This window comes from Herpailurus yagouaroundi, unplaced genomic scaffold (genome assembly GCF_014898765.1).
Source record: "Herpailurus yagouaroundi ecotype Mexico unplaced genomic scaffold, PumYag 193, whole genome shotgun sequence".
NCBI classification, from domain to species: Eukaryota; Metazoa; Chordata; class Mammalia; order Carnivora; family Felidae; genus Herpailurus; species Herpailurus yagouaroundi.
In genome coordinates this window covers 4,920,740-4,933,168 of record NW_024412424.1, presented here as the reverse complement: position 1 = coordinate 4,933,168, position 12,429 = coordinate 4,920,740, and the positions used below count along the sequence as shown (strand labels likewise).

Genomic DNA, 12,429 nt, shown 5'->3' with positions numbered 1-12,429 from the left:
TGGTCAGGGCTGGTCTAGATGCTATATACCGACATAACTTTCAGATGTTAATAGACGTGAATAGTATCCAGAATGACAGGAAAGGACCCTGAGGTCCACAGAGGGACTCTGAGTCAGCTCCCCAAGCTCCTACAGCCTCAAGGCTGGACCTCAAATCAGTCTGACTTTGAACTCCCCACTCTTTTGTCCACCAGGCTCCACTTTCCACCCTTTGGAAGGAGTGAGATAATCAAGCAACAGAGAGTCCGGATTTGATGATCTGTTGGGAAAAAAATCATAATTGTCTGGGGCAGCTGGGTGGCTCAGTCGGTTGAGTGTCTGAGTTCGGCTCAAGTCATGATCTCGTGGTGTGTGAGTTCGAGCCCCCACGCAAGTCTCACTGCTGTCAGACTGTCAGCGCGGAGCCCGTTTTGGATCCTCTGGCCCCCTCTCTCTGCCCCTCCCCCGCTGATGCTCTTCCAAATAGAAATAAATATTTTCAAAAAAATCATAATTTTCTTAAAAGGGGTTTTTGAAGAATATTAGCTAGTGGAAATAAACCAAAGCACAGGAATTCTAGGGTGAATACGGGCCGTTGCTGTTTTGAGGCTGACTTGTTGCTTCCTCTGCAGGGTTATCATCGCCTTACCCAGGGCTCACACAGACTTCCAGAGTTTTCCAGGTCTTCAGGGGTAATGCTTTGCTGGACGCAGTTGAAGGGATGGCTCGCGGAGGGACAAGGAAATGGGGTGGGGAGGGGTGGGGGGGAGAACTCTTTTGCCAACATAAGCAATACCAATATTCATTTGTAACACATCGCAAACAGACCTTTTCTACCCGAGAGACTTCTTCTGTCTTGAATTTGAAGCCACCAAGCTCCGCGTGGGCAACAGACACCCCATCTTTATTTACTGTTCACTTGGAATGGATGGGTTAAAACATAATCCGAAAGCAGAAATGAAAGCATGATGCTTGGTGCCTCAAAGAGAGATCTTTTACGTTGCCAACTAAAGCTAGATGCATATGCTTTAAAGACCAGCTTGGGGGAAGACGGAGTTAATGTTCCGCTGGGACGATCGAGGAGTCGAATCCGGACCCTTCCTGGCCTGTGTGCCACCCACTTCCAGGCCGGCAGGATTCTTCCTCAGACAGCAGCCCGCATCCAGCAGGCTCGGCTTGATGGGCTGTAAGCAGTGGTTTCCAAAGTTGGCTGCGCTTAGAGCTTCCTAGAACTCCGAGCTTCTGCAGACCCATCAAATCGGAGTGCTGCGGGTGGGGCTGGGTGTCACTATTTGCCCAACTCCCCCAGGTAACTCCAAGGAGCAGCTAAGATTAAGCCAGCGGCCGTAAGCATGGTCCCCACGAACTCCGGATCCCGCTGTCCCTCATCGACGTGGGTGCCGGCTGTCAGGGGAGTTAGAACGGCTCCCACCTGCTCTCCTCAATGGCGCATCGCTGGCTGGCAGGTGCAATGGGGGGAGCCTGTGAAAACTGAGGCCAGGCCTGTTATGCCACATGCCTATTGTGCCAGTGCGTCTGGCACTGGGGGCGGGCTCCGCTCTTCTTCCATAAAGTGAGGGGTCAGGCTGACTGGTCCTCAGCAACCTTCCTGTTTTCAGATGGTGCGATGCCATTAAGAGGAATCGAAGTGAGGGGAACACAGTGATAGAGAAATGGAAGTGTGAATAAAGAAGAAATCCACCCACGTGGCAACCGTATTGGATCGCTTCGAATACTAGGTACCCACAGCCATTGCTGGATACACATGGGAGTCACGCGAGACGGGCTCGTGGCATTGGATGGCGAAAAGTGCTTTGTCACAAAACACTTTGTGACTTTGTTGCAAGGCTGTGGGTTCAGGGATCTGCAGAGTTTGGCCTGAGAGAGCTGGGACCTTCAGTTCACCGCAGGCATCGACGTGTGTCCTCCACTGGCGCTCCTTTTCCTGGCCAGTGAGTTGGGCATTATCTACCCTGAGCTGCTGTGGAACCACCTCTTGTCCACAGCAGGAATGGTAGCAGCAGAGCCCAACATGAAACAGCCGAATGTATAACCACCCGAGTCGAGGCTGGCTGCGGGACGCCCTTGTTGGATACCAAGGTGACCACAGGGAGGCAGTATAGCCCAAGATTCTCAATGGCCCGGAAGGCCTTTCCGTTGGCTCCTTTGAAAAGACTTTCAAGCGTTTAAAACACGAGTTACCATCGTAAGAAAAAGAAACTCAACCAAGTTCCTGAAACATGACGGAACCACAATGACACAGAACTTATGATCAAATTAAAGTAGTGACAATATGAAGCCAAAAATAAGTAAGCCTTGGAAAAAACGCTTGTAGAAAAAAACCTAAGGCACGGCGCGCCCGGCTGGCTCAAGTCAGTTGAGCGTCCGACTCATGATTTCGGCTCAAGTCATGATCCCGGGGTCGTGGGGTCAAGCCCCAGCGTTGAGCTCTGCACTGGGCATAGAGCCTGCTTAAGATCCTCTCTCCCTCTGCCCCTCCCCATATGTGCTCACTCTCGCTGTCTCTCTATCTAAAAAGAAAAAGAAAAGAAAAGAAAATACGGCACCGTCGCAACATCTATCTACAGAAATATTCAAGTTTGGCTGTGTTTCAGGAAAATACCAAGCAAGACTTTCATAGTGAGTTTTACTTAAAAGCAAAAGAACTCTGTTTCCTCCCAGGAGCGGCAGCATCTCAGGGTGTGGGAGTTCTCCACGCCCTCAGGTTAAGCAGGGGGGTGCGAACAAGCTATGAAGGAGAGCAGTCCGGTCGTTCACGGCCACGCCCCTTGCTCACATCTCCACATCTCCTGTGCCTTCATCAGAAAGTCAACAATGAAACTCCGATGTTCCTGTTGAGGAGTCTGTCCTTCCCTTGGATAGGAAAGCAGTGACCTGATTTAATCACAACAGTGGCAAGACTGGTAGCCTTTTAGCTGGAGGTATTTGGAACCTTGGGATACACGTGTGAATGGAATCCTAACGTCTGAATTTGCACATTTTCCCTCCCCGCTCAGGGCGTTCACTTTACTTGGACTTTATCCATGGCCCATACGTAACTCCCTCCATGACAGACGCCCCTGGGCCGGGGAGCAGGTGTCTTCACCCAGGATGTGATGAGTGGAGTCAGAACCTGAAAGTCACGATGAGTTCAAGCCTGTTTGTCAATCTAAGGACTGGGGCAGAGGAGGGGTGGGCCCAGGAGGGCCCACAAAGTGAGGGGCGTGGGGTGGATGGAACTGTGCCCCGGACCCTTCCTCTACTCCGACTCAGTCCCCTCCCTCCCTTCCTTGGGTCACGCCTCCTGTTGAGGGAGGTGGAAGGCGGTCTTTCCGGTTGTTAGGGAAAAGCTGTCCTAAAATCGGCTCCAGCTGCCCTTGCCTTCTGCTCATTGCCCAGATGTCCAAGTAGGACCGTGACCTACCTGGTCTCAAGACCAGCCTGCCCCAGGCTGTAAATGCCACCTGGACCAGTCGCCTCTTCCCGGAGCACCTGTTCTCTCTGGGGATAAGAGACACGTGCACAGAAAGCCAAACGTCAAGGACAAATCCATGGTCATCACTGCAATTGCAGGCAAGTGTTTAGAAGGGATTTGAAATGAAAGAAAAGCAACCTTTATAGCAGCCAGGTCCTCGCGTGTCATGTGTCTGCAGTTTGGGATTACAGAGCAAGGACCAGACTGTGACATCGTATGTCTTCTTCATTTTCTTGTTGTAATTTTTTTTTTTTGAGTTTAGTTATTTTAAGAGAGAGAGAGAGAGCATGCACATGTGCACATGTGAGCAGGGGAGGGGCAGAGACAGAGGAGAGAGAGAGAGAGAGAGAGAGAGAGAATCCCCAGCAGGCTCTGCACCATCAGCACAGGACCCGACTCAGGGCTTGAAGCCACAAACCATGAGATCATGACCTGAGCCAAAATCAAGGGTCAGATGCTTAACCGACTGAGCCACCCAGGAGCCACTAGGCCTTCCTCATTTTCTTTTCTTTTTTTTTTTTTTAAATTTTTTTTTAACATTTATTTATTTTTGAGACAGAGAGAGACAGAGCATGAACGGGGGAGGGTCAGAGAAAGAGGGAGACACAGAATCGGAAACAGGCTCCAGGCTCTGAGCCGTCAGCCCAGAGCCTGACTCAGGGCTCGAACTCATGGACCACGAGATCGTGACCTGAGCCGAAGTTGGACACTTAACCGACGGAGCCACCCAGGCGCCCAGCTTTCGCAGTTTTGAACGCTATTCTCTACATGTGCGCTTGACGGAAAGAATAGGAATACAGTCAGTTATTTTACAGCGTGATTTTTTATTAGGCAAGGGTTTTCTTCCAAGCGACTTGTAACTTTCTATATACATGAGCCGGATCACATCATACATGATATGTATTCGACACACAAAGATATCAGAGTGCCTTTGAGTTGACCCAGAGGCTAGGTCATAGGATACTTGTGCCCTTGAAAGGACCTCAAGAGCACTTCCGGTTGCTCCCCGTCGACACCCGCGCTCTCAAGGTCATATTTTAGAGCTGAGAAACATCAGTAGCACCTCTTATTATTCTGATACCTTCATCTTGTGAGGGAGTCTCACTGCTTTGATGTTGCCTCACCTAATCTCTCCCAAATGGTCTTAGCTCCTCCTGGATTCCAAACCATCTCGGGCAGGTACAAAAAAGTACAAGGAGCAACTGCCAAACACGAAATCATGACCCTGTCTTTGAAAGGAATAGATCCCTTAGTGTTCGGGGGTGTGTCGGGAGAAGGCGTCTGGAAGGAGAGTCTAAAGCCACCACACTCAGCCTGAAACACCGAGTTCTGTAAAATGGTGCTTCTCGGAGCTGAGTCAGCTGGAGGCGGCCTGTTTCCAAATGAATCTGTCCCTTCTCCCCTCTGCCCACTGCGAGTTAACTCCGGAAGACAACGCTTAGGGAGGCAGTGGTGTGTCCTGGGCGGGCAGAAACTTAGTCATCCCGGCTTCCCTCCCCGCTCTGGGGCGTCTTTGCTTAGTGCTTATAAAAGCCCTGGATGTTCATTAACTACACAGTCGGCCCCTGGATGTCATAGCTGACGTAAACGTGTTCCCAGGCCTCAGACTCCCCGCATTTCCTAGAGCTAGTGCTTCCAAGCCCCCTGGAGATGCCCCCTGGTTGGAGCTGGGTTGGGAAGGACAACTCCAAAGGCAGGAGCGGCCACCGCTAGAGAGCCCAGGTTCTGTCTACGGAAGGCTGTGTTCAAGCTGGCAAAACCAGAGGCTTCCTCCTCCACCAGCCCCTCCTGGTTTCGATGCAAGCCTTGGCCCCTTTCCATGCCTGAGGTTTCCTTAAGGGCATCTCCAGTCCTCGTGCGTGAAGCCTAGAGGTTCTCTCTGCCTCCCCACGGCCCCTCACCTCCAACCCCAATCCACCCCAAGTTCTGTGGACTCTCACCCTGCATGCTGCAAGGGTGTCCCCATCCCTGGTGCCCGGACCTACATGGAAAGCCTCCTCGCCTCACCCTACCTAAAGGCTCACCTTTCTAGGCCATCGTTCGGCCGCGCAACGAGCTTCCGGCGACAGTGGCCGGGGATCCCACCCCCCCCACCCCCCCACCCCCCCGCTCTGCTCTGGCTTTGACAAGCGGTGCTGTGCACGCTCCCTATGGTCCGGGCTCGCCTTGCCTCTCCCCAGCCAGTGCCGACCCCCCACCGCAGAGCCGCCCCGCACATGTGCGGGGCCTGCAGGCCTGGAGCTAACCTTCCTCCCCTCTCCCCTTCTCCCTGAAGAAGCCTTCGCAGCTCTCACCCGGTCCTGATCGCCTGTGGAACTTACCAACCACACCCTGGAGGGGAGATCGCTCTTGGAAGAGCTCGTTTCTTAACAGATCACCCACAAGCACCTGCTTTCAGCGCACTTAACAACCTGCACCTGTTGCCTCGAGCAGATCAGAAACCGTACAATATGCATCTTGATTGGTTTTGTTATTCCTGTTCGGGTCACCGAACTCAAGAATTAGCAGTTCTCTGGGGATTTTTTTTTTTCTATAATGAAATTTTTGCAGCAAAGGAAGAGTTTGCCAATAAGTTGTTGTGTGCGGAGGGGAGGTGAGGAGGTTTGCTATGTCATCAACATATACTGATTCGGCTTTCCAGACGTGACGGGCTTAAATGGTGGGATAGATGCCAGGTACACGGATGACTCTTAGGCCCTCTATGACAGTAACTTCCTTTTTAAAAGGGTCACTCCCGCCCCTAGGCTGTGTACAAACACCTGGCCCAGGTCACAAGCCGACAGAGATTTCCTGCTCTCCGGTGGATCGGGTGTAAACCGAGCTCGCTCTGTCGGGGACCTTTCCCTGGAAGACAGGACAACGTTTGCAGAAGCGCCTGGCGATGTGCTTTTGGAAGAACACCAAGAGGTAGCCTCTGAACTTCTCCCCGACGAAGGCGTAGATGATGGGGTTGATGCAACAGTGCGTCATTCCCAGGGTCTCCGTCACCTGCATGGCTTGGTCCAGTCTGTTGGAGCTACTGCAGTTATTGAGGCCAAAGGACTCCGGGAAGGTGCTCAGCAGGAGGACGATGTTGTTGGGGGCCCAGAAGAGAAAGTAAGCGATCACGATCACGAAAATGAGCTTCACGGCCCTGTGCTTCTTCTTCTCTTGCCGACACCGGAACAGGGTCCTGAGGATGGCCGAGTAGCAGACGATCATGACGAGCAGGGGCAGGACCAGGCCCAAGACGCTCCTCGTGACCGCGTGGAGAGTCTTCCATCCTGGTGGGAAAGAGGGGCGGCAGGAGTAAAAAGAGTCCTCCCACTGCAACTTGTTAAAGACGCACCCCGGCAGAGAGGCGACCACGGCCACCGCCCAGGTGACCGCGCTTGTCACCGCCCCAAAGGTGACCGTCCTGGCCTTTAAAGCGAACACAGCGTGGACGATAGCCAGGTACCTATCGACGGTCAGGAGGATGATGAAGAAGTTTCCGCCAAAGTACCCGACGTGATAGAGTCCGGTGACCGTCTTACACATCACGTCCCCGAAGACCCACCCGTTGGCGGCATAGTGGGCCCAGAAGGGGAGGGTGAACAGGAAGAGCAGGTCGGAGATGGCCAGGTTGAGCAGGTAGACGTCAGTCATGCCCCTCAGCTTTTTGCAGTTGATGAGGATGAGGACGACCAGCAGGTTGCCCACGAAGCCGGAAAGGAACACGAGTGAGTAGAGCGGAGGCAGGAGCCGGACCGCGTTCTGCCTCACGTCGGTTTTCTGGCACGGTGCGCTGTAATCGTAGTCGTAATTGGTGGTGGGTTCCTCGTTGCCCCCCTGGTTGCCGGTTGTGAACAGAGACTGGGGTGTGGACAGCATGGGGTAGCTGAACAGGGCGAGCGTGTCGTTGTCGCCCATCTTCCTCCGCCCTGTAATCAGAGGACGAAATGATCACACACCGCGTATCGGCCGCCGTCCCCGATATTAAAAATGTCCCCGCTCCCCTCCAGCCCCGGCCCAGCGTTCGTCTTCCTTTCGCGGCCGTCACCTTGAAAGCTCGCACGCGCCCGTCGATCACTTCCCTTTACTCCTTCCAGCAGATACCGCTTGTCGACCCTCCGGCTGTTTCTCAACACCCCGGGCCTTCCCACAAAGCCCGACTCTTATTACAAAGTTTCCCCTCGCTGCATACTTGCTTTTTTTTCCTACCTCCTCTGCCGGGCTGCGCAGGCCCGTGACCCCCTCCTGGATGGCATTGTGGAAGGGGACCCTGCCAGGGGGTCCCTGGTAATGCTCTCCTCTGACGGGAGAGAAGCAGGAGAAGGCCTGGCCCCCCGGCCCCTTCTGCCTCTGCGGCTTGTCTTGTGAGGGCCTGGTGCTTGGGACCCTGAACAAAAGACTCAGAGGACGGAGCAAAACGAGGCAGAGTCCCAGCATCACCAAGTCGTAAGCCCTGGCCTTGAACAGCCCATCCTCTGAAAAAAATAAATAAATAAAGCCTTGTTTGTAAGCTACGGTGCGTTCCATGCTATGTGGCTGGAAAACCGAGAGCGTGTTCGCCGACACCCCTGTCCACCCTCTGCCTCCGTCACCCTGCCAAAGCTTCTCCTGCAAGATTGCAGCGACAATCCCACTGCTCAATGCCTGGCTCTCCTTCAGCCTTATCCTCGTTGAGCATCGGACCCGTCTGTTAGGTTCTTCCATTTAAAACTCATTTTGGGGGCTCCTGGGGGGCTCAGCCGGTTGAGCATCTTACTGTTGATTTCAGCTCAGGTCGTGATCTCGGTTTGTGAGGTCGAGCCCCGCCTCGGGCTCTGTGCTGATGGCACAGAGCCTGCTTGGGATTCTCTCTCTCTCTCTCTCTCTCTCTCTCTCTCTCTCTCCCTGCCTCTCCCTCCCTCTCTCAAAATTGCTAAACCTTTGGGAAAAAACACAAACTCGCCTGGCTTCCGGGAGGTTAGTGCCTGTCTCGCACCTTCTTACTCATTTTCTTCGTTGGTGTCTCCTTCCCCCGTCTACACTGCGAGAATCCCCGGGCACGATCCTTGGCTGCCGCCTCGTTACCCGCTGTCTCTTTATTCTCACCCCAAAGTTCTTGCTGAGTTGTGTGGTGTAATCACAGGGCTTTAGGCCCCCCGAATGCCAATGCTGCCCGAAGCGCTGGCTTCTGGTCTCAACTTTCAACCCCTGCCTCTCAGAGTTGAGTTTCCTACTGCCTCCTGCATATAGGAACTCACTCATTTGACCAGCATTTATTGAGCACCTACTGTGAGCCATGCTGCATTCTAGGTAGTGGAGATACAGCAGTGAGCAAAGTGGGCATGATACAGGTACCTCACATTCAACCCACCCCGAACCCAACACCCCCGGAAGCATCCTTCAGCTGGTGGACTCCTTATCTTGGCTACTATCCTTGACTGTCCAGGAAGCGGGAGTGGGCATTGTCCCGGGTCCCTCGTCTTCAGAAGGCTGGGAGCAGGCCTCAGGAACCAACAGACCCAGGTTCAAATCCTGCCTCCGACGACTTACGAGTTGTGGTATTTGGGGCGAACTACTTCCTCGATTCGCAGTCTCTTAATGTATAAAACGCTAACTCTGCTGAGTGGCCGCAGGGATGAGCGAAGAGGAGGACCCAGCGCAGCGCCCGGAGCGGGGACGGGCTCTGTGCGACCTCTGTCGCGTCTAGTGAACTTCACCCCGTAAACACCTCCGGGTCTGGCCCCCCTGCCGGCCCCTACCGCCTGGCCTCGGACGCTGCTCGCCCCATCGTTGCCGTCGTCTCGCCTTGCACGCGGCTTGCTCCTGACCGCGCTCCGTTTCCACCTGTCTTGCCCGGCCCCGCGCTGGGAGGTCGGGCGCTCCTCTGCTGAAAGCCGCCAGCAGCCCCGCGATCTGTATGTGGCGGGACCTCGGAGGCAACGTCCTGGCCCAGACTCGGGAGCTCCCGGCCATTCGCCAGCTGCTCCGATTCCCTTTCTCCGTGAAGCCAAACCCTCCTCCCCTCTCAATCGATTTACGAGAGCGGCTCATGAAACCGTGCTTGCCTCTCGACAGGCCCTTATCACACGACCTTCCATCGTGTGCTCCCTGAGGTCCAGCTCACGTTCCTGTCCCCGGCTCTTAGGATAGCCTCTGGCTACAGGAGGCACCAAGAAATGTCCGTTGAGAGACTGCGTGAAAGTCTTTATACCGAGTCTGACGTCTGCCATCAATAGTCCCAAGAAAGCCGATTCTTTTTCCTGGTAGTGGCTGGGAATTGGTTTTTCTCTTTGTGCACGCCCTTATTCTTCAGTTCCTCTTGTGATCGATACTTCTAGGTTTTGCATTTCACTAAGCCAGGTTGTTGGAAATCTGCAGCAACTAAATAAGACCTCTAATCCAGTTTGGGAAGAAAAGCAACGTATCCACCACAAGGATGACACCTGGGATCGTTAAACTGAGGGCTCCTCGAGCTCCAGGTGCTGTGCTACGTGCTTTGCCCGCGTTACTTAATTTACTCTTTGCAATAATTTTGTGAGCACGTGTTCACACATCTTTACGGTGCAGAAATTCGAAATTCGGGCACGGATGAGTTAAACGACTTCCCCAGATTCACAGGACAAGTGATAGCTGAGCTGGATTTTGAACGTGGGGCTCTTCAGTTACAAAAAGACCCCAGGAGCTTCTCTTCCCAGGCTGGGAGCACAGAGACGGACGCAGAACCGGTAATGATTTTCTAGGTATCCTTGCATGCCTTGAACAGAAATTCTTTGGCATTTGGATTTAAAGTCCACACACTAGGGGCGCCTGGGTGGCGCAGTCGGTTAAGCGTCCGACTTCAGCCAGGTCACGATCTCACGGTTCGTGAGTTCGAGCCCCGCGTCGGGCTCTGGGCTGATGGCTCGGAGCCTGGAGCCTGTTTCCGATTCTGTGTCTCCCTCTCTCTCTGCCCCTCCCCCGTTCATGCTCTGTCTCTCTCTGTCCCATAAATAAATAAAAAAAAACGTTGAAAAAGAAAAAAAAATTTTAAAGCCCACATACTCACCCACACGAGCATGCCCCACTCATGCGCGCACGCGCGCGCGCACACACACACACACTTTACTAGAAAATAAATGCCATGAGGGCTTAGGGATTCGCCTTGCAAAGAGAGATCTTGGTGCCCCTGAGCCTGAGCTGGCACCCAGAGGCTGCTGAAGAAATACCATTTCGGTAAATGAATGACAGAAAACTAGCAGGCTGCAAGCTACCGAGAAACGCGATGCCCCACTGTGGACTAGCCTCCCAGGTAATGCAGCGGGAGACCTGATACGGGGGGTCCTTGCACACAGCCCCTTAACTGCAGCACACCCTCTGGGCTGTTCTGTAACCAACCACAGGGTTAGCCTCCTCATCTGGGTAGGAAAGTGTGCACTAGACCCATGGTTCTCAAAGGCTGGGTTTCAGCAGCACACAGGAAGTCTGTAGTCAGAAATGCACAACCCAGACCCTCTGGTGGTTCAGAACGGGGGTTGGTGGGGGGAGAGGACGGAGCGCGAGGAAGTCGGTTGCTCTGACCGCTTCCACCTTGCCTCCTCTCCGCTTTGTTTACCTGCACTGGCTTCTCAACTACCAGCCGCCTCTTCCCACACTGCTTCTCCCCAGTCACTCCAGCACACCTAGCTCCTAGCACAGCAGACCCTTAGCAAGGTGCCGCTTTCAAGTGGCAGGACACATCCTGAATCAGTAAAAAGCCGCCTCTCAGAAAAAGAGGTTCCTCACTTCAGCCTCCGTGGCTGTCCTGAATTGAGGCAAGGGGCCCATTGTGGTTCAGGGCCTGGACCATCACATATATGGAATATGGGGGCGGGTAGTATTTGGGATAGAAAGTTCCAGTTCTTTCAAGCCCTTGGAGGCTGGGGAGGGCAGAGTGAGGGGCAGTAGCCTGAGCATCCTTACTCTCCTGTCTTCTTCAGCGTGCTGTCCTCTCACCTGAGCCCCGTGGCGGGGGGGTCTCAGCCTGCTCTGAACTTGTTCACTGCTATCAGAGCCTCTCCAATGATCCTGGTGCACACACCACCCTCCACCCTTTCCTCCATGAAGACGATCCCCCAGGAGCCTGCGCTATGCAGCCCTCAGGGTGCTCCCATCCCTACATCTCCAGCGTCGGGATGCTTTCAGCCTGTGACTCATAAAATAATGAAAATAAATAAATAAATAAATAAAAGCACCCCCAACTCACCAGTGGATGGCTTCTCCCAAGTGGCCCTGGAGCGTCAGGCTTCCCAGCAACTGAACCGAAGAGATCTGGAGGTAGAAACTTGGTGTGCAGAAGAAGGAAATAATGTTTCCTGCAAAAAAGAAGGCGGAGATACACGGGCAAGTAATGTTAAAAATTTTAAGAAAAAAAAAAAACCCACACACAATAGTGATACAGTTCTTCTTTCCCAGCCAGGAACCCTATACCCTAGGTTGAGGACTTCAGAGTAATATTACTTTTGAAATCTTACTTATGCAACCTTGAGTATGAGTCAAGCACGCCCTGTACATCTGCTCCTGTGTCTAACGACTCTGGGGTTATCTTGTGGGTCTCTCTATCTGGAAATCTTCCTCCTCTCTTCTGCCGGTGATAATTTGCATGAAATGAGCACAACAGAACTTCATTCTTCAGAGGATAAATGCCAAGAGGGGGGCCGTGGGTGATGGTGGAGACAATATGAAGAGTTTCGTGTGACCATCCACAATGGATTTGGGATCCGATTGGAAATTTTATCCAGGTACAGATTTTTAATGAAAAGGGAATGCAAAATTGTCTCTTGTATTAGAGATGTCCTTAGCAAGAAGGGCCTCAAGTATTGTAGGTTCCACTCTCCAGAAAGAAGTTTTTATAAAAGAAAACACCACTGAGAGTCTGGGAAGAGAGTAGCATGGAAAGCACCAGAAATCTCTCTCCCTATCCAGGCAACAATTGTACCGACAGAATCTGTCTGACCTAACCATTCCAGAACTCTGGAGTCTACTGAAGGCCCTGCAACGGTCAGGGG

The 12,429-nt window shown here is 53.1% G+C and overlaps 1 protein-coding gene across 1 annotated transcript; it reads right to left on the bottom strand.

Annotated features, from left to right (window-relative positions):
• Nucleotides 1-5,985: 5,985 nt before the first annotated feature.
• Nucleotides 5,986-12,174, bottom strand: LOC121011105 (C-C chemokine receptor type 5). Its single transcript, XM_040445127.1, has 3 exons — nt 11,896-12,174; nt 11,628-11,736; nt 5,986-7,356 (listed from the first exon to the last, which is right to left on the bottom strand). The coding sequence occupies exon 3, from the start codon at nt 7,343-7,345 to the stop codon at nt 6,224-6,226; it is 1,122 nt and encodes a 373-aa protein (XP_040301061.1). The 5' UTR covers nt 7,346-7,356; nt 11,628-11,736; nt 11,896-12,174; the 3' UTR covers nt 5,986-6,223.
• Between the last annotated feature and the right edge of the window lie 255 nt (nt 12,175-12,429).